At 37.9% G+C, this 27,871-nt stretch overlaps 1 protein-coding gene across 5 annotated transcripts; it reads right to left on the bottom strand.

Moving 5' to 3' along the window:
* Positions 1-27,871, bottom strand: rab41 (RAB41, member RAS oncogene family). Of its 5 annotated transcripts, none has more exons than XR_011342906.1 (10): positions 27,710-27,868; positions 21,125-21,183; positions 19,994-20,047; positions 16,580-16,685; positions 13,753-13,864; positions 10,767-10,860; positions 10,541-10,689; positions 9,772-9,832; positions 4,659-4,725; positions 2,779-2,797 (listed from the first exon to the last, which is right to left on the bottom strand). XR_011342906.1 is itself a non-coding variant. In XM_069893060.1 (8 exons), the coding sequence occupies exons 1-8, from the start codon at positions 27,780-27,782 to the stop codon at positions 2,733-2,735; spliced, it is 630 nt and encodes a 209-aa protein (XP_069749161.1). In that variant the 5' UTR covers positions 27,783-27,871; the 3' UTR covers positions 1-2,732. The 5 variants fall into 5 exon arrangements, 2 of the variants coding, with proteins under 2 accessions (XP_069749161.1, XP_069749159.1); XR_011342907.1 differs by having other exon boundaries at positions 9,772-9,829; XM_069893060.1 differs by lacking the exons at positions 9,772-9,832; positions 10,541-10,689 and having other exon boundaries at positions 1-2,797; positions 27,710-27,871.

Raw genomic sequence — 27,871 nt, 5'->3', positions numbered from 1 at the left:
TGGTGAAATGGCTCATTTTATTGTGTTGGAAGAGTGTTACTTTATAACAGGTGATACCTTATTTCAAATAATCTAATAACTAGCTGTAATGAGTCTACTTTTATTACTGGAAATATGAAGACATAAATACTTTATTACAGTGACCTGTTTGGGTGATGTGACATTAATTTTTGCAAAAGACTTCAGACACAGGTACACAGGCTGAGCTAATCTAAGTGATAAGGGCATAAACTTCAGGACAGAAGAGTGGGTTTGTGTCTTACTGCCTTTCCAAAGAATTTAAACTGGCAAATACAGAGACATAACATTACAATTAATTAGTATTTACAACAAAAAGACAACTGTTCTAAATATTTAAAAAATACACAACTGACGGAGGATGCTCAGGTACTTGCCTGCAGATATTTTCATAGTTTTAGGCAATTTTCCAATTATTCACGAGAATATCCTTCATCACTGGCCTCCAAAAGCTGTATTAGAGTACCAACAATCGTTGGCATGACAAATAGGAAAGCCATATATTGTATAATCAGTCGCATCTTCAACCTTGCATACCTTCACCATCAAACAAAGCTGATTAGATATGGTAAAGTTCAAATGGAGTATTTCACTGAGTGACCAAATCAACCCACTCTCATTCCTCTCCTTCTAAATAAGTGCAAATTTCAAACATGACATCAAGTCACTTCGATATTGTAGTGATGTGATCATTTCAAAGGTTCCTTTAACAATGTTTGAGCACAGCTTATCACAAATTTCAAAATCCTGCATCCCAACTATTTATGTCCCATTTCTTTCAACCATTGAATTATTATTTATGCAGTTTCTCCCATTCCAGTCAATTTCTAAAAAGTGGTAAGATTTTTCAGAAGCAAAAATCTGTTTTCATTCGCATTTGCTAAATATTATGATAGGGTCAATGTTATCGTGCAGGTATATAAGGTATACTTAAAAACTAGGTTAAATTCAAGTCTGCCAAATCCAACCATGACATTTTATTACCTTATCATTTGGTTAAAAACTGCACTAAAAGGAAGTTCAAGTGAAAAAGAATTTTGGCCACTACATGTTTAACCTGCACTTCTGGTAGATCTTGGATATAAAATACTAAGTTAACAATGATTAAGCATAAAAATGTGTAATCATCTTCAGATATACTTAGTGAAAAGAACATGGGCAGATGAGCTTACAGCATACAATTTAAGAGGGCAACTTGTGATTTAAGGAGTTGAAAACTGTAAATACATCAACAAAGTGTCCACAACAAATGCACTGAAGATTCTCATATCCCATTAAATCAAAAGGTTTCCAAATTCAGACATTTACATAAATATGTTACTATAGAACTGAAGTTACTAACAGATTTTAGGTACTCACAAAACAACAAATATTAGACCCTCCTAAATCCAAAACATCAGTTACATAGCAATGCCTTTTGGTGAGACAAGGACAGACTCTTATACATTGCCTAGAAACTTTGAAAACTAATTAATTGTGGCTCATTTGAAGAACGTTTTCCAGTCGGCTGTGAACTTGTAAACAAAATGGAGTACAATGCTGTAAATTCAAGTGATAATGATTCTATTTAATAACAGGTCTTACACTAAAATATTTTCAATGACAGCATAAGTATTCAAAAGAACTCCATTTAGCACCCCCCCCCCCCCCAAGTACTGTGGCTCAATACATAAAATTGCAATCAAGTACTTTTGGTAACTTGGACAACAAGCAAAATAATCAAATATCCCTTCATCCAAATAGAAGCACTCTGACATCTCAAGTTTTATTTTTTTTTAAATTAAGATTACCCAGAAAATGGATTTTAGTTCAGTAAATAAAGGCACTAATTTTGAAAATGAAACCTACTGGGGCCATTTGAAGATTATTAGGATATTGACCAAGTAGATGAATGAAATAGTAAAAAGAAATATCTCTACTATTCAACCATCTCATATCAAAAACTAAATTTATAAAGCATGATCTTATTTTAAGGGTACTGAAAACTATAATCACTGTCTATCATGGAAGGTACTCTGGTCAGAGGAAAATCTTTTAATAACTTCACCAAAATTATCATCTGATTTTAAACTTTTGGCTAAGCAGTCATCACCTGCATTCATTCCTCTTCTGCACGTGTACTCCATATGCTGGTACACAAACTGATAAGCCATGAGATATATTCAGAGGAGGTATAGTAATTAATGCAGCATTGCGCCTTCCCTCAATCAAATCTGATCGGCCATTAGATTGTCGCAAGACTGCACACTCAATCAGATATCAAGAGTCTTGCTTCCTTACCCTGCCCCATCATGAAAATGTTTTTCTCTGATAAGCCAACACCAGTATCTCAGCTCATACTCACATCAGGACTTCATCACAGACAATTTTTCCTTTTTTGAAAATCTGATACAGCAACATCTTTGCATATTCACACAAACATTTTACATCGTGCACACATTTCTGTACAATGTTGAGGACTGCATCGCTCAGTGTTAGAGTGCAATACATAACATAAAATCAAACTCGATCTCAGATCTTAAATAAACCATGCAGCTGAAGAAAATGAACTTGAATTTTCTGAATGAAGCTCCTGGTGTGTTTGACACCTCGGCAGCAGCACGCTTACAAATTACTGAGCCAGCACACCATTAAGAGGGAGCAAGGTGGCTAGTCAATGACTGAAATGCAATTGATGATGCTGGCCAATAAGGAACAGTTTAATTGTGCCAACATTAGCAGGAGCAGCCACCCTCATTGATTGGTGGTTCAGGTGGTTTCTCCAGCTTGATATCAATCACTGAGTAGCTGGAGTTAAGGAAGTGTTTATCTTAACAATGAGCAGATGGAGAAAAGTATTTCAAATAGAAAAGGATAAATAAACAATACTATATTCAAGAGATGTTCACATGTGTAAAACACAATTTTCAATTGATAGAATATCTTAAGGTGAGCTATGTTGATTCATTAAAATACATTTTTTTTCTCTCATGACAGTCTCATCAATAACAAGTGAGCAAATTAATAGTGGAGGAGGATCTGGAGGAATCTGTGATCCCAGTCCCAAGGTGGATATACTAGTATAATAACAGTTGTACAATCTAAAAACCAGTCTTTTGGGCCAACCTGTCCATGCCAACTAAGTTGTCTACCTGAGCTGGTCCCATTTTCCTGTTTTGCCCATATCCCTCAAAATCATTCCTATCCATGTATCTGTCAAAATGTTTCTTTTAAATGTACCCACCTTGACTCATCTACCTGGTAGCATTTTCCATATATCCATCACCTTCTATATGAAAATTTCACTTGTCAGTTGCCCACCTTGCAATTGTCAGAATTAAATTCTATGTGCTATTCCTTGGCCCAATTTCCCAGTGATGGGAAAATTTACTGTGTTTTTCAACCTGCTCTGTATTGATATTTATGATTTTTATTGAATCACGTTTGTTGAAAACAGCTTATTAACCACACAAGCTCAATGATATTTAACTGGCTCCATAACTTAGTAACATCTTGTATAAATATATCACACTGTTTGTATAGACCAGTGTGCTCCACAAGAACAAGGCGATTCATATCAAAAAGCCCAAGAGGGGTTTCAAAGAATACATTTAAAAAGTACAAAGAATTCTAAAAAGTCTTTAATACCTGGAAAAAAAACCCAGATTCATACCTATTTTTTTTGGAAGGCCCTATTATGCTTAAAGATGTCAGGATATGCCATGAGGGAAATAGAATTGACTGAAAAAAATAGACGCAACATTATTGATTGCGTTGGGATAGAACTGCAATTAGATTGGGAGAAGATTGGTGTGTGGAGTTTGGAGGGCTTCTCCTGTCCCTAAAAAGTGATGCTTTTAGTTAAAAGTAACTTTTTCTCCAAGAGCTATGACTGTCTCTGATAGATCCCACTTTTCACTAAAGCAAGCCCAAGGCTATCAAAGCCAGTTTCTGTACATGTCCAGTCCCCGACGCGGACTGGGGTCCTTCTTGACAGTAGGATCAACCACTTATTTATCCCCATTCTTTAATAACAACATTAGTAGATGATAGGTTGATGCTGTACCATCAACGACCACCTTACACAACTCAATATCAGAGAAAGTAGGATATCAATTTCAAAGGTAATCATAACATCCATATTAGTAGGTCTCTTTAGTTTCAAAATACCTTGTTTGTATCATGAAAAATACCATCAACACTGCTTTTCCAATCATCTTCCTTCTTGTTGGAAGGTGGTTCTTTGAACTTCACCTCATCAATAGGATGCACGTGTGTACATTCTATGAATCCACTCAGCAGTAACAAACTGCCTGAGAGTTTTTCATTCCTGAATTGCATTAGTTTCAACATGGGAGCTCCCTCCATGAATTTGCAAAACTAGTTTCACGAGTTTTCACACCCCACCCCCTCCACTCCTCCAATGGCAAACAGTAAATATTCATTTCGAAAAACAAATGGATGTAATTAACAGAGCAGTACAATATCTTGTTCAGAAATGGAAAAGAGAGAAAAACTTACCATTTTAAAACCAGATCCCTTCTCTTTGTCGGATCAAGCGGAGATGGTTATTATTGAGTGCTATCCTGAAACACAGCAAAAAAACCCAAGACTGGTTTGCTTTTTTTCTGACCAACAACTAGATATTCTTTAAAGGATACTGTCTTCTTTGCTCTTCTCAGGTGCATTGTCCATACCAGGGAGAGCAGCTGCTACACGTCGGAAAAGCTGGAAGATAATCAGAAATTGATTACTTGAGAATGACTAGTTCGTGGTCAATAGAAGTCAACCCATGTAAAGAAAATATTTGTTTTGGGGAATATCCAATTGCGTTTACAAACACCACTGGCCACAACCTATTCTAAATTTCCCTTAATGCTTTCTCTTTTCCTCTCCAAAAGGCTTGCAAAGATTACAGGGGAAAATGAGGACCATCCTGATGTGAAAAACAATGAACATTGGTAGTAGCCGTTATCTAGGGGTCATGGATGGAGTGCAAAAGAGGGAAAGAGGAAGGGGTGCAGAAATGGCCAGCATTATGGAGCTTTGATAATGAATAGGATTTGGGGGTTTGAAGTTCAACTCACAGTTGATGAGAATGTCAAAGATACATGTAGTTTAATTAATTGTGACGAGGGGAAAGAGATAGTAGAAAGGAAGGAAATGATACGAGTAGAGCACTTTTTTTAAAAATTGAAACCTGGTCAAACCCAGAAAAGGTGGAAGAACCCAAACTGGTAAAGTAGCATATGTGAAAAGAGAAATGTGGTAAATCTTTCAAGTCAGGGATCCTTCCATAGAAACTGAGGGAAGACTAACGGGTTTATGGTTTTCAAAATAGAGCTGAGGGGCCAAGAGGAAGGATACATTTACTACTTTTTCTTTCTGCATTTACTGGCTGAGTTCTTGCAGCATGTTTGGTTCTTTCCCATGATGAAATGAAACACACCATGTCCAATAATTAATTCTGTTACATGTCTTTTACAACTGAGAATAAAGCTCTAAATTTTAAGCCATTATGACATGTTTTACTGAAACCAACCTCCAAATATAAACAACATTTCGGAATATTCAATGAAATTCAAAATCAATAAAAAGGGGTTGACCTGAAATATTAAATCTTTATTTCCAGAGGTGATTCCTTAATGCACTGAGTATTTCAAATACTTTCTGGAATCCTTTCCCCGGACCTATTTTTTTTAAAAAATAACCTGAAACACTCTTACAGCCTGAGACATATAACTCAATTCTTTATTTGTCAACAAGTTCAAGATTGTTATTTATCATATCAAGAGTAAATGGTTCCAGTGGAATTTGCTACTAATCAAGACACGTAATCTCACGGAAACCAAACCCTTATCAACTTTTGTGGTGCTTTATGCTGGGTACCAGCGAAAACAAACTGGACTAAGGCCAACAATAATTGGTGATTCGGTTTAAACCAGTTGATGAAGAGTTTAAGGACCAGGTTTTAAAACTAATGAATTGAATAACTTTCTTCCAATAGTAGAATCCAGAACAAATAACGCACTTAAAAAGAGAAACAGATAAATTAATATGGGAAAATAATCAACCAAAGGGTCTGTAAGTAAGTGAAAAGTACCATCATTGCCTGCAATCAATGTAGAGGTTTAAGGAATTGACATACAGTACCTGGTGAATAATGAATAAAGATAATGAAAAGATGAGGAATCAAGGTAATATGAATTATTAAATAAAATGGCTCTTTCTGCTATCCCTTATCATGTGCTCCTTATCCCCATTTAACCAAGGCCCTAGTACTGGCATCTTGGTCTCATTTGAAGTCCAATGTCTACTTCTAGACAAAGTCAAAAATATCAAAATGAACCAAAGAAATTACCACCACACTGGTGTTGACAGCAGTGTTCCCACTCAGCTGGGCGCACGCGCACACAAACCAGTGCATGTGTGCACGCACGCACGTGCACTCATCCATTTCCTTTGTGTGTTCAGCTTAGAGGGAACACTAGTTGACAGTTTGAAGTACTTAACTTCATTATCCATCCAGTCGCATATTCTAGGTAAAATAGCGCCTTTGGCCAGCACTGATATCGCATCATCTCTCCCTGTTTATTTTATAGAAAAAGTTGCATGTAGCATTGACAGTTGGGCAATTTTCATGCACGGTTGGGCTGGCACTAAACGCTACACCAACTGTGCCACCCGACGTATCCTGTAAATTTTACACTTTGCGTAGTGATTTATTAGAAGTGAGCTAGTGGATTAACTCCCACCCGGGCCCCTAAGGTGAGCTTTTGGTAATATAGACATGTTTTTGGGAGATAAATTGGTGCAGTGTTTGTTAGTGTAGGTCACATACAAACACTTTAAAATAGATCTTATTTAAAATAATGGAACTCTGCTAATGCGAGACATGTCAGGGCCTCAGAGCCTTTGCAAAAGCTTTGGAGAGTGCCCAAGAGACTTCACTAATGGATTGTTGTTAACTAAAAGGCAACAGGTGAAAGAGCTTGTCAGAACCGCCTTCTGGCTGGAGGGGAACTTGCTGTTCTAAAAGGATCATGTGGTTTTGTAAGCAGAGGGAGGGAGCTCGATATTGGACGGGTGAGGCAAGGACAGTGGTGCCCCTCTAAGTGGTGCCCAGGGCATATGCCATGGCTGCCATGACCTAAATACACTTATGTATCCATCTTAGTATTCTCATCAAGGGAAGAGCTCTCTGTTCAATTCTGGTCTTATATTGTTTACACAGATCAAGACATATTCTGGTAAATAGATGCAAAGTTTTGAGAAAAATACAGAGTTTGTAGATTGATACAATTGAATCTGGGATGGAATGATTTTGGTCAATCCAGTACTATGCTTACCTTAAAAATATAAGTGTGTTTTTTTGAACAAAAGAATCAAAATACAAGGTGCAATCAAATGCGGAAAACACTGCTGCAATAAAGTGAATTGTTCAGTCACTTAGTACTCCCAAGTCAGGCTACAAGAATACAAGGTTAACTCCTGGTATGGGCGATGCATTCATCATTTATGAAAATATTTAATGCCTAATTTTTTTGCAACTGGTAACACACTGCATCCTTTGGTTAACAGTATATAATGACAAAAAGGTTTCTGTGTGGAATCTTGTGATAAATTTCATAAAGGGACAAAGTGTATTACTGGTGAGGTTAGTTGTTATTACCCATGCAACTCTGCTGGAGAAGATGTTGAGAGCCATTAACTTGAATCACTAATGATGGAGTACCCAACCAAGTACTAAAACCTATGCTGACCAACTTGCTGATGTATTCACAGCTGTCTTCAACATCTCAATTCAGTAGAATGTGGTACCCACCTGTTTCAAACAGGCCTCAATCATACCGGTACCCAATAAGAGTGCGGTAACCTGCCTAAATGACTAAACAACAGCAGCACTCATATCCACAATGGTGAAGTGGAAGCACATCAGCTCCTGTCTGTCCTATTGCAGCAATGGGTCTACAGCAGATGTCATCTCACAGAGCCCTACGCAAAGCCATGGAACACCTGGCCAACAAAGATGCATTCATCAAGATACTCTTTATCGACTACAATTTGCTATCCAACACCATCATCCTCTCAAAACTTATCAGCAAATTCCAAGACTTGTGTGATTGGATCTCTTCATCTCCTCTGTAATCTTCATCAGTACTGGAGCACCTGAGCTGCATTCTCAGCCCCTAGTTTACATCTATGAAAGTGTAGCTCAGTACAAAACAACCGCCATCTACAAATTTGTTGACGACATCACAGTACTGGGTTGTATAAAAGGGGGTGATGAGTCACCATTCTGGAGGGAAAATGAAAACTTGGCTGAAGGCTGAACGAAAAACAACTCAGACTCAATGACACCAAAGCCAAGAAGCTGATTGTGGACTTCAGGCAGGGAAAACCAGAGATGTCAAAACCAGTGATAATTAATGGATCAGAGGTGTAGAGGGTGAGCACATTTAAATTCTTGGAAGACACCATCTCTGAGGACCATTTCTGGATCCTTCTTACGAATGTCATTGTGAAAAAAGCATGTCAGTGCCTCTACTTCCTTGGGAGTTTGCAGAGGTTTGGTACGACATCAGAAACCTTAGCAAGCCTCTATAGATATGCAGTGAAAAGTGTGCTGCTTTTGGCCTGGTTTGTGGGCACCAATACCTCTGAGTGGTAAGCCCTGCAAAAGGATGTTGTCAAAGCCCAGGACATCACAGCCTAAACTCTCTCCACTATCAATAATATCTATTTGGAATGCTGTAGGAGAGCAGCAGTAATCATCAAGGATTCACATGCTCTGTTTTCACTGCTGTCATCAGAAAAGATATAGGTGCCTCAAGACTCATACCACTAGTATGAATCAGTAAGGTGCATTACTTTGTCATGGATGTCAAATATTTCAAATGTTGCTGGAGCTGCACTCGTGGAGCATATTCCATTACAAGCAGGATGTGGCCTCACGATGGAGAAAATATTTTCAGCAGTCAAGACGAAAACAACTTTCCACCAGAGAAGCAACTCTAATTTATACTTTTTCACCACTGTACTAACATGACTGGTTTTGTTAACTTTCTGATCAGTGGTGCCCCAAAAGACTTTGATGATGCAGAGCTCAATGAAAAGTTGAATATCAAATGGAGGTTTAAATATTTTCCTAAATATTTTACAGGGTGGTCAACCTTTGAATTTAGATAGCATAGTAACAGGCCATTTTGGCCCATCTAAATAACCTACGCCCCCTGGTACATACTCTTGGGCTAAAATGGCCTGTTATCATGCTGTATGTCTAATTAAAAATTAAAGGTTGGCCACCCGTTTTTAGACTGTAGGGGAAACAAAGCACAACAGAAATAGTAACTGATATTTAGCCTCAGTAGAATATCTTAAAATTGAAACACTGGACTATGGTAAATTTAAAAAAATGAACAATTTTCACAAATTGTTTATCCCATGGCAATAATTTATGACCAAATATGAAGTGCTTCTGAATATTCCCTTCTTGGATACTTTGCAATATTAAATTTAAATTTTATTTACAACACAATAGAAGCCGATTCCGGCCATTTAAACTCATGGAATAAACCAGAGCACCAGGGGAAACTCACAAAGGGGAGAACATTATTCATTTAACTTTCCCTTTACTTGTTGATGAAGAATTTGCTCAAGTGGAGGCAATGTAATCTCAAATCTATTTCCATTAGTGGGCATGAGACGTGAAATTTGCAATCATCTGGGAATACAAATCTTTAGAAAGTACCTTCATTTTTACTGCAAACTGACCTGGAGCTGGCGCTCTTCCATCAGCAATATCTCGATTAAGGTACACATGGAGGTTATTCTACTGGAATATGGATGACAGTCAGCAGTTAGGTAGACAAGTAGGAGAGGGAGGGGTAGGGATGCAAGAGCCACAGAGAAGTGGATCATGACAGGGTGGGCAAAGTAAGTATGTGGATGTGTTGGTACGAAAGCAGGTCATCCAAACTAACAAAACGTTTCAATGTGGCCTTTGAAATATGAAGTCTTACTTCTGCTTTTCTAAAGATTTTATCCCAGATAGGTTTTACAGGCCTAAAGATTATCAAGTAGTTTTCAGAATTGTTTCCTCCATATACATTGTTTTGTACTGTCAACACAAGATTTGTAGAAATGAATAGAATCATAAACTACCTCTGAGGTTGCCATACCTGAACTACACTGCAGGTCAAATGAAGGAGGTAAAGCTCATTATAAATCATCTATTATCTTAGTGAAGGCAATTCTTAGATGAATTCCAGAAATCAATTCTATCTACTTTAAAAATACAGTAAAACTCCGATTATCCAAAATCAGATTCTCTGAAATCCTGTTAACGAAAATTTTTAAAAATTTCAGATAAATGAAAATATCCAAAAAAAATCAGAAATCCTCATTTATCCAAAATTTTTTCAGAGCCAAGCTGACCATGGGCCCCTGGTGCTGACAGACTGTGGGATTCTCAGTGGGAAAGTGCCTGTGATCGGCGTGGCCAGCATATTTTTGGTGAGAATTAATGCTCAAAAAGCCTTACCTTGTTGTTTGTTGTTGTTTAAACACTGTTACAAGTGATTTGCTGTTGCTACTGGGCTGTTTTAAAAAAATGACGAGTTCGCCGAAAAAAAACGTTTATCCTAAATAGGCCTGGTCCCGAACATCTTGGATAGTCAGAGTTGTACGTAGCTTGAAAATTGAGAAATGGCAACTGTTGATACAAATCTCAGTTAAATCTCAACTTCCTTTCAATTTCAGGGACATACCTGCTTGACATTATACCCTGCTTTAGCACTGGTTTCAATATACATTACGTTCAGCTCCCTGGCTTTCCTCTCTCCTTCTTCCATAGAAACCTGTCTACAAAGTAAATGTAAAATATTAGTAAATGAACCAAGTGAAAGCAGGAATTGCAGCTTTGTAACATGTTACCTTGAAAATACTAAAGGAACACATTATCCCTTTCCTATTTCTCTTGCAAAAGACATTAGGATTACGGAATGGCTGCAGTTCTCCATCAATACACTGATTTAAAAGACAATTGGCAAAATCAATTCCACTGATTTCATTGCAACAAGTTTCAATGTTACAAAATATATTACACTCATAGCTTCTAATCGAGGCTTAATTTCTAGACACATGCATGGCTTAGTTGATTTGCAGTTAATTTCTGGAAATAAACCACAGAAGTTCCTTTCTCAGTACTGTATCTGCATAACAAAGTTACTTCACGATATTTATACATTTTGAAATATAAAATATATTGAGAATTCAGTTTTCCAAAGAGCATAAAATCAATCTACAAGACAATATCACATCATTGTTTACTATGAAAGCTCATTTTTTAATCCTTGTATCCAATTACCCATATATACCATTGTTACAGGAGTCCACAGTGGTTTATTTTAAAATATCCAAATAAAATTTAAGCCTTTAAATGATCATTTTATAGCGGGCCAACTGACTGCACAAATAAACGGGTTGAATTGCCGCAACACGCAGTTGTGAAAGCACGGGCTCCCCTTCACTGCTGAAGAGCCCGTGCCTAGTGCCACGTATGGGCTAAGGAGCCCTTCACCTCTGCATAGTGGCCCGCCAGCCGGAGAGTGACATCACGACGTGATGACGTCACTTCCATAAAATGTTAGAGTCAGTTATTAAAGATGTGATTGCGGCACATCTGGAAAGTGGTGAATTCATTGGTCAGAGCCAGCATGGTTTTATGAAGGGAAAATCGTGTCTGACTAATCTTATTGAATTTTTTGAGGATGTAACCAGTAGAGTGGATAGGGGAGAATCAGTAGATGTGGTTTACCTGGATTTTCAGAAGGCCTTTGATAAGGTCCCACACAGGAGATTACTATACAAACTTAAGGCACACGGTATAGGGGATATGGTATTGAAGTGGATAGAGAATTGGTTGACAGATAGGAAGCAAAGAGTAGGAATAAACGGGTACTTTTCAGAATGGCAGTCAGTTACTAGTGGGGTACCACAAGGCTCAGTGCTCAGACCCCAGTTATTTACGATATATATTAATGATTTAGATAAGGAATTAGAAAACAGCATTTCCAAGTTTGCAGATGACACGAAGCTGGGTGGCATTGTAAGCTGTGTAGAGGCTGTTAAGAGTGTGCAAGGTGACTTGGACAGTTTAGGTGAGTGGGCAAATGCACGGCAGATGCAATATAATATGGATAAGTATGTGGTTGTCCACTTTGGAGGAAAGAATGGGAGGGCTGAGTACTATCTTAATGGTATCCAATTAGGAAAAGGGGAGATGCAAAGAGACCTGGGTGTCGCTGTGCATCAGTCATTAAAAGTGGGCTGGCAGGTGCAGCAAGCAGTAAAATAGGCGAATGGTATGTTGGCGTTCATATCAAGAGGATTCGAGTTCAGGAGCAGAGGTATTGATGCAGTTGTATAGAGACTTGGTGAGACCTTACCTGGAGTATTGTGTTCAGTTTTGGTCTCCTTATCTGAGGAAGGACATCATTGCCATGGAGAGAGTGCAGAAAAGGTTGACCAGATTGATACCAGGGATGGCAGGACTTGCATATGAAGAAAGGCTAGAATGACTGGGCTTGTACTCGCTGGAGTTTAGACGATTAGGAGGAGATTTAATAGAAACGTTCAAAATTCTTAAGGGATTTGACAGGCTAAATGCAGGAAGATTGTTCCCAATGTTGAGCAAGTCTAGAACCAGGGGTCACAGTTTAAGGATAAAGGAGAAGTCCTTTAGGACTGAGATGAGGAAGAATTTTTTCACTCAGAGGGTGGTGAATTTATGGAATTCTCTCCCACAGGAAGTGATTGAGGCCGGTTCCATAGCTATATTTAAGAGAGAGTTAGATTTAGTACTTGTGACTAGGGGGATCCAGAGGTATGGAGAGAGAGCTAGAACAGGGTACTGAGTGGATAATCAGCTATGATCAAAATGAATGGCAGTCTAGGCTTGAAGGGCTAAATGGCTGACTCCTACACCTATTTTCTATGTTTCTATGTATCACTGGAAGTGGGCGGGCCAGCGCAGAGATGTGGCAAATTCAAGCCAATAAAGTCATTCTTTGGTTCACCCTCATGTAGTATGGACACTATTTATTATTAAAATATCATGACAGCATCCTCTAGTCAGCAATAAGTGCTAGATTTGGGGGGGGGGGGCATCTTATACAAAAAGTTTCGCTCAAAATCAACATTTTAGGGGTCGATCTATACATCTGCATATACGTAATAATTGCAGACTTGGTATTAAACTCAAGAGGGCAAAATCACTTATTTCACTTCATAGTTTTGGAATACTTGCCTTGTAATGTGGGACTTTACAGTATTCCTGGAATTGCACCCTCAGGTATGCAATAATTTATTAAACTAGTCAGTGCTCTCATTACATTCAGCATGCGGACAAATCAAGCCTGCAGCCACCATCACATCATGAATCCTATGTAAAGTTTTTGTTAAAATGAAACTGCTAAATATCAAAAAATGTAGGTTCACAATTTTGGATCAGCCTCCTTTTAAGTCAGCCTCTAAAGATGTTATTTAAAGACCCGAATTCTGACTAATGGTACTTCAAAACTGGTAACATGTCAATATGGTACCAATCTGGTGAAAGGAATACTGATAAATTACAAAGCTTAATAGAATAATAAAAACATTAAGAGACGGCTCACATCAAATATCTAATTATTAACATTAATGAAAGGGTGAAACATTGAAAAGCAAAGAAAAAACTACACTCAGTAATTCTACCTTTTATCTGCCAGATCAGTTTTATTCCCAACTAACATAATGATGACATCGCTTCCCCTTTCTGTCCTTACATCATCAATCCACTTCGAAGTTTGTTGGAAAGAGTTCAAATCTAGAGTTTGTAAGAAGGGAAAAAAAGACTATTTAAGAATATTAATGTAATTTAGTCAATATAAATACTACCTCTGCAGTTAATGATTAACAGCAGATATACATTGGTAGTTTATTGTGGTACTCAACTCCATTCTGTCCACGTAATGTATATACTTTCTGCCAAATGGATAAAAACAACATACAAAAAGAAATTAAAGATTTTGTGACCCAATGACCAGAAGCTAACAGTTAAAGGAACTCAGAAAGGAATACAATTTTGATCAACTAATGTTTTAAAGGTTGTTTGAAATACATTCTTGTCAATAAGATGGCTAAATGTTTCTCCAATTGTTTTTTCTGTTCATGCATGAAGACATTTCTCTCAATATTTTTAAAAAAGTGGTTACAGGCTTACTTCAACAAGCTCCAAATTCAAATACATTTGCCCACACAGGGAAAAATGACCAAAAATTGTTACTGCAACAAGAAGTGATGTCAACTCTTTCTTTCCATCTCCACCTTCCTTTCATTTTCCATTTCCAGTATTTCTTCTCTCTCTGACTCTCCCTAAGCATTGGCATGATCAGTGCTGGAATTTCTGAGAAGATTGGTTCTTCAACTCAAGAACAGTGAAAAACACTAAAATATTCGTTCTTGAAACCATTTAGTATACAAGAAGTATTCTTAAGACAAGGCTCAGGATAAAATATAAAGCCTATGACAAAAAAGGGGCTTGATGGCTGCAAAGTGATTTATTTGATTGGTCTTAAAATTCTTATCTGCAGGTGTCATATGAGATAGCTGGCATGATTCAGGATCAAAAGGAACATAATAGACCAAATCTGTAATTGGAAGATAGATTAACTATGTGATTTTAGTGCAATTTTATATTTTTACGATTGCACACAACTTAAGCACCGGCAGTCTTTGGTACAGAGGTAGAAAAGAAGACATGCAAAATTACTGGAGCACTGTAATGTTAGGATTATTACATTTAGGCTTCAGAGGAAGAGGAACTTGCTATTACTTGTAATAAAAGCAATACTGGGGATACTTTTATCATGCATATTAATGAAGAGTACAAGAACATTAACCACACTCTAAGATATTAATAAGCTCACCCGGTGTGTGATAAACCAAAGTATATCATGACAGGAACATAGTGGAGCAATGGAAAGAATTAGGAGGAACTTCCACTCACTTGTTATATCATAGACTACAACAGCAATAGTGGAGTCACGGATGTAGCTGGGAATCAGACTGCGGAATCGCTCCTGGCCGGCTGTATCCCAGAGCTGCAGTCGAACCTGCAGAGACCAGGTCCAGGAAGCAAAGATAAAGAAAAGGCAAGGGGAAAATGACAGGATCAAGGACCAATTTCATTCAGCACAGTAGAAAGCCACTCATAAGGGAGCAGGTAAGAGTCTAGCCCTCATTTCAGAATAAGAGTCTCCACTATTGTGTTTCATGATAATTGGACTTAATTGCAAATTAAAGCAGTTAGAAAGATCGAAAAGCTCAAACACAAGTACAGAATTTTATATCAATCTATCTCAGGCCTGCACAATGAAATGTGTTGAACTCTACAACAATTCCATGTGTTTTTGCCAAATATTTCTTAAATTTTCTAAAACACAGGGAAACGACTATCAGGTGCCAAGTTTACAGTGAGAACTAAATTCAGCATTAATTCTTATTAAATTTAAAAATGCTATATTTGATATTTGCTTTAAATTACTTCAATCACAGCTGTAAATTATATGTGTATTGAATGTGTAGACATTTTAACAAACTAGCTCAATATCCATTACGCATTTTGAAGACCACGATACATCTTCCTTTGAGCCTCAAATGCACAAATGATTTGAATCTCTTTTATATATGTTGACCTTAAATCAGTTCACCTGATAGGATCACATTTTCAGTGATTTTCTTTTGGATAATTGTAATTGATTATTTCAGTTGATGCGACTTTTAATGCAAATGACTTACATCAACTATTTCATTTGATAACACAAATAAGGCAATCACACCTTCAATCCTTTCTATTACAGGCCTCAGAAAGATTAGAGTTAAAACAAACTGAATGTAATTACCAGACCAAGACAAAGATGAAAAATTGCAATTCTCCAACAAAGCAGCTCTATCAATGTGATTGAGGGAAACTGGATGCAGGTGGTAGAGCTGTACCCTTTCTCCTTTTAGCACCTGGCAACTTGTTTTTAATTAAAAGATATGCACCCTGAAATGCTCAAACATAGTTCATAAACATCTTTAATTCAGTATCTCAATAAACAGATCACAGTGGTTAGCTATTGAAAAAGTGTCATTTATACAATAGAGAGCTCACTTAGTTTCTGCAGTACGCATGTTCACAGCTGCGTGGAAGAGAGATGGAGGAAATCTACATCTAATTTGATCATAAAGGAGGAAGAGTTAGAAAATCCATGCTGCACAAAAGAGCGGAAAATGTCATCAGCGGCTGCCTGATGCTGTCAATGGGTGCAAAAGAAAAACCAAGATATTTTACCATTTATCTTTGCTTGTGAAGAAAAATTTTTCAGTACCTTGCATGAATATTTCGCCTCAGAGAAAGGTATTTTATTAATGGTGCTGCTTCAAGACCCATTAAACAGAGCAGGTATTTGGGGAAAAAAAGTGCGTTAATTGCCAGATAGTCCATAAATTGTTTATATTGTACTGGAATCAAAACGCACATATACTGAATACCTACTTGTAATATCAAACACTACAACGGCAGCAGCCGAGTCACGGATGTAGCTGGGAATGAGGCTGCGGAATCGTTCCTGGCCTGCAGTGTCCCACAGCTGGAGTCTGATCTGGGGTGGAGGAGCAGAGGGGAAAACCAAATGGGAAAACAACATAGGAAAAATACACTAAACGGCAAAGTAAACAAAATAAAGAATGCAGGGAACCTAAAATCCTGGAAAGCAGGCGGAGGACTTTAAAATCCATCAGAAACCTCATGAGCGCTGCATTAATCCTAGTTTCAGATATGAATGAAATCTGTTAGATGATATTAAATAAATGTCCTATATTTACTCATCTCACAAATTTATTGAAGCAGAACTGGAACCTAATCTGCCACATACACTCAGCGTGTTCTTTAAAGCAAAGAAAATTTTCAAATTAGCTATTTTTTTTCTCAACTGGTTTAATTGCATTTTCCTCATGCTGAGATTCTGTTCCATGGAGACTGGCCATCCTAAGAACCCTCACCCAATAGGCATTCTGGGTGTAATGAATGCTGATTATGATATGCAACCATAAAGATAACACAGTTTAGGCCAATCATTCGGTCTTTATATGAATATTCTCTAGCATGAATCAGTAGATAACTAGGAGCAAGAACCTCAGCTGATTTTAGCCTCTGAAAGCAGCTATATATTTTGAAGAGTTCTATCTCTCCAAGTCATACAGGCCAGTAAAGCAAAAGGAAAAGTCATTTTGTTTTGCGTAAAAGCCAACGAGCAGCATGAACTCCAGTGTAATTTTTTATTTAATTTTTACATGCTAAATACTGACACCAAAAAATTGGGTGCAGAATACCCTCTTTTCCTATTCCTCATTATCAATTAATTGGCTGGTAACAGAAGAAAGATCTACTGCTAATTATCTTTTTTGGGCATGCATCAGATTGGAAATGTAATGGAAGTGTCCTATCATGCAGTATTTCAAGCATCAATGCTTGCATAGACAGCAAGTTCTTTTAGAGGAACTGTATTATGATCCACAATTGTACGTATTCTTTCAGTGGCTATCTGAAAATCCAAACATGCTCATTAACAAACTTTCAAATTCCTCAGCATGCAACAGATGAGACCAAGGAAAGATGTGATCATAAAGAGAATATAGAAAAGATTGGGTTGGGTTGAATGAAACTTTTCACTTTTGAGGAAAAGGTGGAAAAGTGATTCCCCACCCCCCCCCCCACCATAACAAAGGTGAGAAAAGACTAGATTATGATAAAATTATTATGGCAGAGATTTCCTTTAGCAGAGCTATCAGTGAGAAGGACAGAGGTTGAAGGGGTAGGAGATTTAGTGGAGATTTGAGGAAGATTTTATTTCCACTTTGTTGTACGATTCAATGACAAGTCATATTTAACAACCAGCATAAATATTTCTACTCCACCCCCACTCCTCCAGTCATGAAATTGTGTTGGGGCAAGGGGAGAAGGGAGGTGGGGGGGGGGGGGGGTGGGGGGGGGAGGTTGTCACTCAAAAAACAAATCAGCCAATTCTCATTGTTTCACTCATGGTTTTCTTGGACACAATTAGATATTTCACCAATATGAATAAGAAATTAAATCTTCACAGAATTAAGTGTTTCAGCGAGAGCGTATTTTTCTCATTGTCCAATTAACATCCAGACTGTCATAAATGCCTATCAAGTTGTCAGAGTACACATCTGGTTTAAAGCATGGATCTGTACAATGCAGGTTAAATGTGATTAGATGAGCAAATTGTTTTTTTGAAGAAAAAGGAAATCAGTACATGGATAAATGGAGCAGGGTGGATATTGGGATTTTCAAAATTTTATGAAATTAAAGTTATTAAAGGATGCAAGCAGCATGGATAGAATTTTTTGGGAATGAAACCTGACTTGTTTAAACAAATGTTCTCCAGACTGAATTAAGGCAGTGCTCCATGGGATTTCTGCTGAAAACTCATTCACAAAATCAGAGAATGTTAGTCATGAAACAAGAGACTAAAAAAATCTACACTTCTTTTACTGTGAAACCTCATGTCAGATAGAATGATAAATTATTTAAATGTTGGGTCAAAAGTATTTTTCTCCCAGGGATTTTCAATTAGAAATGAAAACTCAACAGGAGATTCCATAGACTTGATTGGATTAATCATTCTACATAGCTAAAGTTAAGATTTAAATTATCTGTATTATTTTGCCCCTTCAATACGATTGATAATTGATCTACTGTTTTCCTGCATGTCTCAGCTTCTACGTTGCAACATTGGACAAATGGGTCAATTTAAAAACACACCATCACTGAATCAGTTAATTTCAAATGCATCAAAGGGCTTCTCTTGGACTCTCTTGATCAGAGAGGGTGATCCTTTGTACACTGTGGTCACAAATCCAGACTGATGCACGTGATCCAATGTCAGATAGTTTCTGCATGGAATCAACTTCTGCATGCAGTTTTTGTATTTGTTAAAATTTAATAGGAATAAAACTCCTCAAACCTTTTCTACTTGTGGTCCACACTAGTTACCAGCTGCAGTTGACTGTGAAGGAAGGTAAAGAATCTGGGACATTTTCAGTTTGCTCTCTGCATTTCAGAATAATTTAGCTGGTAATTTTATTTAAAAAAAGCAGATTCATGAACTGGGTTAGACAATATACATACATATCACATAATGTAGCATTGACTCAAGGATCAATGACAGTTGTGGTAGGAGAGAGGTAAAAGTACAAAATCAGCTGAAGCCTTTGCTCCTAATTACTTGTACTGGAAATTAAATTTCAATATTGAGGATAGAATTAGATTCTTGTAAATTCGATTTAAAGTTCGGTCTTGAAACATGACAAATTGTACAAACATTTAAATGAAACCATATATACCATTACGAGCTAACCAATACAAGGATAAAAATGCAAGGGGACTCCTGAAAATTAGCACAACCATTGTTTTAGCACTAATTATTGCATTGCCAAATGGACTTCCAACAGTGGGTTTCTCTTCATCGGAGAAACTTGGATTTCATATTGCATAATTAACCAATTCATTCCTACTCATTGGTTATTAAATCGTGATCAAGCAAACACATCTTACTTGCATCAAACATTAGCTCACATTCTGTAATGATATTTTTTGATTATACAGATCATGATAATTCAGTATTACTGTAGTTTACAGAATAAGATATTTCTTCCTTCAGTTTCCAGTGTGAAGTAGCTTCTGTGATCAACGAGATGAGAGATAATTTCATTTTAATTTTTTTTTGCTCTGTTGTTAGATATTAAGCATGGCCAATAAACAACTTCTAGAAAGCAACCAATACCTTTCAACCAAATTTTAGAAAGAATAAAATGTATGTACATAAAGTGAAAACACTTGTTTTAGACAAAGACTCTCATTGCCTTTAAATGAGATAACTCTTACCGTTCGATCTTCCAAGTACATTGTTTTTGACAGAAAATCAATTCCAATTGTTGCCTAGGAAGAAAAATTAGATTAGAGGAAGTGAAAAGAAGCGACATTGATCACAAGAGGTCATAAAAATTTAGGCTCAAGAACAGTTTAATCCAACCTATTAAATTTCACCTATACATCCACCAGAAATGCCTCAAATTAAATTCATTAACAATTGAAATCTGAGAATGCCCCATGACTGAAAAATTCTTCAGAAGTACCTTCAGGCCATCATTAAGCAAGAATATTAGGTATATAAAGCAGTTATTTTCATTATACACAAATTGATTAACAAAGGGTTCCTGACCCCCCAATTTGAGAAGCAGGTAATCATTTAAGAATTGTAGCACTATCAACCCAATAATAAACCAAAAAAGCTATGATTGGTTGCCTGAATTTAACCCTAACCTTTTTCAAGGGTCGACTTGCATGCCAAATCAGTTTGTCAAGGGTCAACTTGCATGACGGATCGGCACAGATTGGATTTTGAGCTGAATTTAAGGTCTCAAAAGTATATCGCGAACAAGTTAACCCCATTTTTGAGATTTTTTGGGTTTCACGACTCAACTTGTTCGCCGAAATATACGGTAATTTTCCTCTCCTTATTTCCCTGTACCGCTTCAACTTACTTTTCTATCTTATGCCCATCAATTCTCCCCATGGTTCTTCTGCAACTTACCTACACTAAGTAGCCAACTAACTTATCAGCACAGCTTTGAAATATGGAAGGAAACCAGAACATCCAAAGGAAACCTATTTAATCACAGCAGAATGTGTCAACTACACAAAGACAGCACCCAAGATCAGGATTCAACCTGGGTCTCTGGAGCCAAATCAATTGACTAGAGGTAATTCTCCAATTTTTCCTTCTTAGCCTATCTTTGGGAGCAAACTGAACAGGTTAAGATTCTGTAGCACAAGCTTCTTGATAAAAATGAAAGCATCAAATTTTGGAAAATCAAAAATATTCTGCAAAAAAGTCATACTTTGCATCATGTCAGTGGCTAGTAATACAATTCATGAAAGAGTTGCATTAGAAATGCTCTTTCCTCAGATACTTATAGCTTATACTTATAGCTGCTAATCAATTATGCCACTAACCTGGTAAGTATTGTCAAAGCTGTCATACATAAACCTGGTAATCAGCGATGTCTTTCCAACTAAAACACAAACATGACATGAATTAGATAAACTATTTTTAAAGATCAAAGAAAACAAGAAAATAATTCACAAAATATAGAGTTAAATATCATGCATAATTAAGAGAAACAAATGAAGCTATTTCTTGATATTCATATTTACAAATACACTTTTTTTACATAAACATACAAGAACTTGCTCCACATAAACCTATTGGACTATTCTCATCTTGTCTCTCTCCTGTCCTCCCATCCATATCTAATTAATACTTTTTAGCTATTTGTCTGTTCTCCTTTCCATCTTTTCCCCAGCCTTTTAATTCAAGCACCTGCCTACTTTTTACTCATTATCTTAAAGAAGGCCTTAGGCTCAATATGTCAGTTATAAATCTTTGCCTCTAATGGACACTGGAAGACCAACCTGTATTTTTACTATTGGACTCTATGATTTAAAAATCTATTTCTCAGCATAACTATGAGCTTAACCTTCTACACCCATAAACAACAAAATACCATTGTGATAGTACAGATTCTATCACTGATGTATATATGTGAATATTGTAGTATAGGATGGCTGTGATTGGTTGAGAGCATAGCCACGCCTACTGGCAGGTCTTAAAGGGTTGCTCCTAGCCAGACCCACATCATTCAAGACTGTGATACGCTCCAGTCTTTTGTTAATAAAAGCCTTGGTTCGGATCAACAAGTCTTTGATTCTTTTGACGTGCACTACAACCATAACCTATTTCCACTGGCCTTTATGAAGTATGAAATTTTGTTTAACCAAGTATTTTCCATAAATATCCCTTTTATCAATTGGAAATGGCTTTATTAGAAAAACGTAAGGGTTAGTGGAAAGACAATGGATATTTGTGGTTGCAAAGGCAAAGTGTTTTTTTAAAATACTCAGAGTCAGAAAAATCAGTGAAGAATGGAAGAAGCCATTCAAAGACATCTGTGGATTTATGTGGACTCCTTGAATATTTCAGCCAAATGACATGATTTAAAAAATTATTCACTGCATGTGGGCAATGTTCAAAAACAAAAGAAATACTTAATGAGACAAAGATTATTGTTGAAACTGCAATCAATTTCTCTGGACATGGTCCTATAACAGAGACTAGACTTCTTTGTAAATAACTAGGAAATAAGCCCAGCAGGTATTGGGAATAATCCTATTCCTCTTTTAGAATATGGCCATTTAAACAAGTTTTACAGCATGCAAACAGGCCTTTCACTTCTCAAATCCCTTTTAAATATTACCCTCCTCACTTTAAATCTATGCTGTCTAATTTTAATTCTCCAATCCTGGGAAAATGATTAGCTTTTATTACCTTTTCTATGCCCCTCATCATTTTATAAACTTCTAGAAAGATCCTCTAGCCTCCTACACTCCAAGGAAAAATGCCCTATTCTCTTCAGACTCTTCTTATAATTCACGACTACCAGTTGCAGAGTTAAGCATTCAAAGGAAAAATTTTGAGCCTGTATATTCATTCCTGTCAGGATTAAAGGCAAAGTTAACAGGCATAGAGAACCTTGGTTTGAGGGATATTGAGGATCCAGTCAAGAGGAGGTGTATAGCAGGTATAAGGAACGAGGAGCAAAAATACTTGAGTATTAAAAAAAACAAGGGAAATCAGGAGGGCTAAAAGACACAAGGTTGCTTTGGCAGACAAGATCAAAGAAAATCCTACAGGCTTTGACAGATAGATTAAGTGCAAAAGGATAACGAGGGACAAAATTGGTCCCCCTGTCAATCATTGTGGGCAACTAATGTATGGAGCCAAAAGAGATAGGAGAGATCTTAAATGAACTTTTTGCATCTGTATTTACTCAAGATATTTAAACAGATTCAAGAGGAGGTATTCTGTCTTGAGACAAGTATGGTTGGATAAATCCAGTCTGTCAAAATATTCCCACAGACCTTGAGAGAGGCTGGTGTAGAAATTGCAGGGGCCCTGGCAGAGATATTGAAAACATCTTAGCCACTGATGAGATGCCAGAAGATTGGAGAATAGTTAATATTGTACCACTGCTTAAAAAAGGCTTCAAGAAAAATCTGGGAAATTATATGGGTAAAATATTGGAAGGTATTCCAAGAGATTGCATATACAGGTGCTCCTCTACTTATGATGGTTCGACTTAACTTTTCAAAGTTACGATGGGTTGCTGCCAAATATCCAGGCCACATCATTGCCCGAGAAAACCAGCGGAGCCAGCAAGTGAAGCGGCATAAAGTGAATCCAGTGACACAATGGCTCCTTTCAGAGCCACTCACAGCGAACTGGGATACAGGAGAGCACAGGGACAGAGCTGCAGGAAATTTCACAATAAATACATTATGGGCAAGTTTCTGGCCCAAACAGAAAAGAATATTCAGGCTGATTGGGTGTGGAGCAGAATTAAGATTTAAGAATAGATCCTAGTCCAGATCCAACACAAGATTACATCTACCCCACTAAACCACATTCTGCAGGACAATTCAACCAGCCAGAACCACAAACACGCAAAATTACTGACGAAAACAAGCGCCTCTACACAGATACGAGTGTGGGGGGGAAACTGTCTGATCAGGGGACAATCCAATGGGAGATAAACCACAAAGCTCAGGACACCCATGTCAGATGGGACAGAGGAGCCTATTCAGTGGTGTTAACTCAGGAGGGTGATCAGTGTTGTACCTTGTTTATGTCATAACTGGGTACAAACAGGGATGGTCTCCTTCAACACACCACACCAAGTTCACATATTTGATTAGCATTGGGGTTTGGATACATCAACTCCGGACCGGACACAAGTGAGTCCAAGTCTCTGCTAAGCAGCAGTGACAATGCATTGTCTTGAATGAAGCTCCACAGTCCCAGGAAAAGCCAGGAGATGCCACAGTACAACAAATGGGAGGGCACAGCTCTTTCCTCAGCTGGGATAGTGGTTTTGAAAAGAGCCTGTTGTGGTCCTTTATGCCAAGGCTGTTCAGTAGGTGTGGTATTCTTTTTCAACTTTCGATGGGTTTGTTGGAAGACAATCCCATCAAAAGTAGAGGAGTACCCATTGAGGATAGTCAACATGATTTTGTGTGGTAGGTCGTGTTTAACCAATTATTTTTGAGGTTGATGCAGGCAGGGGGAAGGTGCTCAGCGAAGTGTCAACGATGGATCTCCCAATGGCCAACCACTGTCTGTCCATGGCCTTGTGGCAAACCAACGCCACCCGTAAATTGGAGGAGCAGCACCTAATATTCTGTCTGGGCACTTTCCAACAAAGACCTCGAGTTTCTGCTAACCTACTCTCCATTCTCCCTCTCTTCCCCATCTCTCTGTCTTTTTTCCTCCAGTTCTCCACCTCTTTCCCTTTGCATTCAGAGCCATTCCCCCCTCCCTCCCTCATTCACCTATTACCTCCTGCCTGTGGGGTTGTGCTCCTTCCCTGCCCCTTCTCCCTTCACCATTTTGTACAGGCACCTGTCTACATTTTGCTCACACCCTGATAAACGGCTCAAGCCTGAAATGTTGGTCATGTATATTTGCTATATAAAGTGCATAGTTTGACCTGCCAATTTAAATACTACATTGGCTATTGTATTAAAACCCTAAGTGAATTCAGGGCCAACTGAAAAAAACTAGAAACTGAGCTAAGAGCTAAGATGCATAGAACCTCAGACGTTATAGCTTGAAATTAGTGTTGCAGTTGTCTCTTGCATAGGTGCTGGCACTAGCAGGATTAAACATGACACATGTTGGCAGGTGACAACATTTAGTATATGCAAAAATGTTCATTACTTCAATCAAACTCAAACTTTCCAGAGAGAGTGACTGCATAAAAGGATCCAAAATACAAAACATAACCAGATTGTTGCACTCAATGAGACAAAAGGGTATATTCAAATGTCATTTTAGCAGTCAGAAATGCCATGACTTTGATTTATAGCCTCAAAGAGGAAGCAAATGTTGGCCATTCAATCCTTTGTCCGCTATTCAATGTGATTACAGCTGATCTTTTGCCAAAGCAGCATTTTTTTTTGCAGTAACCCCTTGCTCTTCACTTCCTTTAATAGGCAAAAAAAATCTATAGATCTCTTATCTCGCATGTACTCTGCAATACACAGGTCTCTGTGGCAATGAATTATTAAAACTTACCACACTCTTAAGTGAAGAAATTTTGTCTCATTGTCTTGAATGGCTGACTCCTCAATTTGAGTCTGTGACCTCTGGTTTGAGACACCCCAGCCAATGAATCCTGTCAAATCTCATAGTATCTGTTTAAATAAGATTTCATTCTTCTAAATTCTTAATTTTGCCCTCCAAGACAATTGAACCATACTAGGAGACAATTTGATAAGCCTTTGCTGTAGCAAGTATATCTATATTTAGGTGGAGAAATTGGATTTGTACACAATGCAGCAACACCAGGGCTTTACATAACTGTCCTTATTCTGGTATTCAAATCTTCTCGTAATAAAGGCTATTACACTATTTGCTTTTGAAATTGCTGAACCCATTAACTATCAGTGATTGATGTGCAAGGACACCCTGGTTCCTCTGAATAACAACATCATTCAATTTCTTAATGTTTAAAAAAAATGCTCCACCTTGAATGTCCTCACTTAAGCTTCAACATCATGTAACACTTTTGTCCGTAAGATTGCCTGCTAGACCAATCCAAAGCTTTGTTTATGTCACTTCTAAATTTATTTCTAACGTTTGTCATCTTCCCTTCAAAATGCAAGTGGGAAATCCATTCCAGAGGAATGATTTGGATGGTCCTGATACAATGTCATGGCTTCTTTGCAGGAACTCTCAATACAGAGCACATATAAATCACTACTAAACAGTAACACAAAGATCTTTAACACAGGGTGATATTTTTAGGACATTTTAAAATTGCCAGTTGGCTAAAGATGGTGAGGATCAAGACAGAAAATAGTGAGCTAGAACTACTGGTTTGGAATCTTTCTGATCATCCCCTCAAGGATATCTGAAGTTCAGAGATCCCAAATTAAGAAATATCATATCCCACAATTAATAAACTACAAACCAGCCTGGGAGTGAAATTTCCATAAAGAAAAACATGAGTGGAGATTCTCTGGGAATATGTTTTAAATCTGCTGATTTTCTTATGGAAATTGCTACCCAGGTCAATTTGTGGATTACTAAATTGTGGTATCTGGCATCGAAATCTTCTTCACCATGGGCTAATAGAAAAGTGGATCCTCTTTAAGGGGGCATTATCCAAATCCCTTCATGAATTGGATTGCCAGAGAACAAGACATACAGAAGACTAGAAAAAGATAAATGACACCCCCCACCCCCTCTATGAATGACAAAGTTGCATAACAATAAATGGAATGTTCACGATGAAAATCACAAGAAATGGGAACAAAAGTAGGCCATCTGGCTCATTGAGCCTGCTCCGCCATTCAATAGGATCATGGCTGATCTGATGATAGGCTCATCTCCATTAACCTGCCTTTTCCCCATATCTCTTAATTTCCCTACGTGTAAAAATCTACCCAACCTCGTCTTAAATATATCTGAGGTAGCCTCCATTGTATCAATGGGCAGCAAATTCCAGTTTCATGATCTCTGGGAAAAGCAGTTCCTCTGCATCTCACTCTTAAATCAACTACCCTGGATCTCAAGGCTATGTCCTCCCCCCACCTACCTCTAGCTCATCTATGCCTTTCATAATTTTTTTTACATTTCTACCAGATCCCCCTCTCATTTTTCTTGTGACCATGTTATTTCAGGGAAAAGCCTCTGCAACCACAATCTTTGTAAAGTTATTGGTGACTTCAGCAAACATATTTAAGAGAAGCACATGCTTTAGAAGACTTCTAAACATTAAATATCTAAAGAACGATGTCAGCTGAGGGTTGATTTTTTTCTCTCCTATTCAAAATTGAAGGCTAAATTTGCTTCAGCAGACTGTATCAATTATTTCACATATACACCACACTTTGCTTGAGACTAGAGTGGAGATAGGCAAGCACATATTACTCAGCCACGATTTATTTTTGCGATTGGTGAACCAATTTGCTGGTCAAAACATTAATTCTTTGGAAAGATGGAGGGAAGGTTATCTGATGTTTCTGAGAACGTGGAAATTAAATATATATACACACACATATATATATATATATATATATATATAAAAGGGGCCTCGGCTTCTGAAACATCCGGAGAACGATGGAGTAAGCCAATGGGGAAAATAAAAACCAAGAAAAGATCAACACAAACGTGGTAAGTGCCCCTGGCAGTATTATTCGATCAGATTGCTCACTCAAGTTCCCAGGTGGGAGGAGGGAGTCTCCTTCAGTGAGGTCACTGGCTTCAGACCCACGACTGAATGGCGTGAATTGTCAAGCAATGTGAAATTAACTCTGCGTTCGAAGCCGGACCCTCCTGCGTTCGGATAAGGACCGCGGCCCGAAGGCCCGGCTGAAAGTCGTGCGAAGGCCCGGATGCTCCCACCCTGCGCCCGATCTTCGCCTCCTTTGCTCACTCCTATTCGAGGCTCATCCATGGGGGGAGGTCAGCACACTCACCGCTCTGTTCGCCCAAGAAGACGAGCTTAAACTTGCGCAAAGGATTTCCAAACTCTCCACCGCCGCCAGACATAATGATCGCGGTAACAAATGAAACGAAATGAACGAAGCGGACCGACCACCGAGTGGAGCTCGTCACCGCAGCAACAAGTGCGTCACTTC

The sequence above is a fragment of the Narcine bancroftii genome, chromosome 8, assembly GCF_036971445.1.
Source record: "Narcine bancroftii isolate sNarBan1 chromosome 8, sNarBan1.hap1, whole genome shotgun sequence".
Lineage (NCBI taxonomy): Eukaryota > Metazoa > Chordata > Chondrichthyes > Torpediniformes > Narcinidae > Narcine > Narcine bancroftii.
This window is presented reverse-complemented; position numbering and strand designations above follow the sequence as displayed.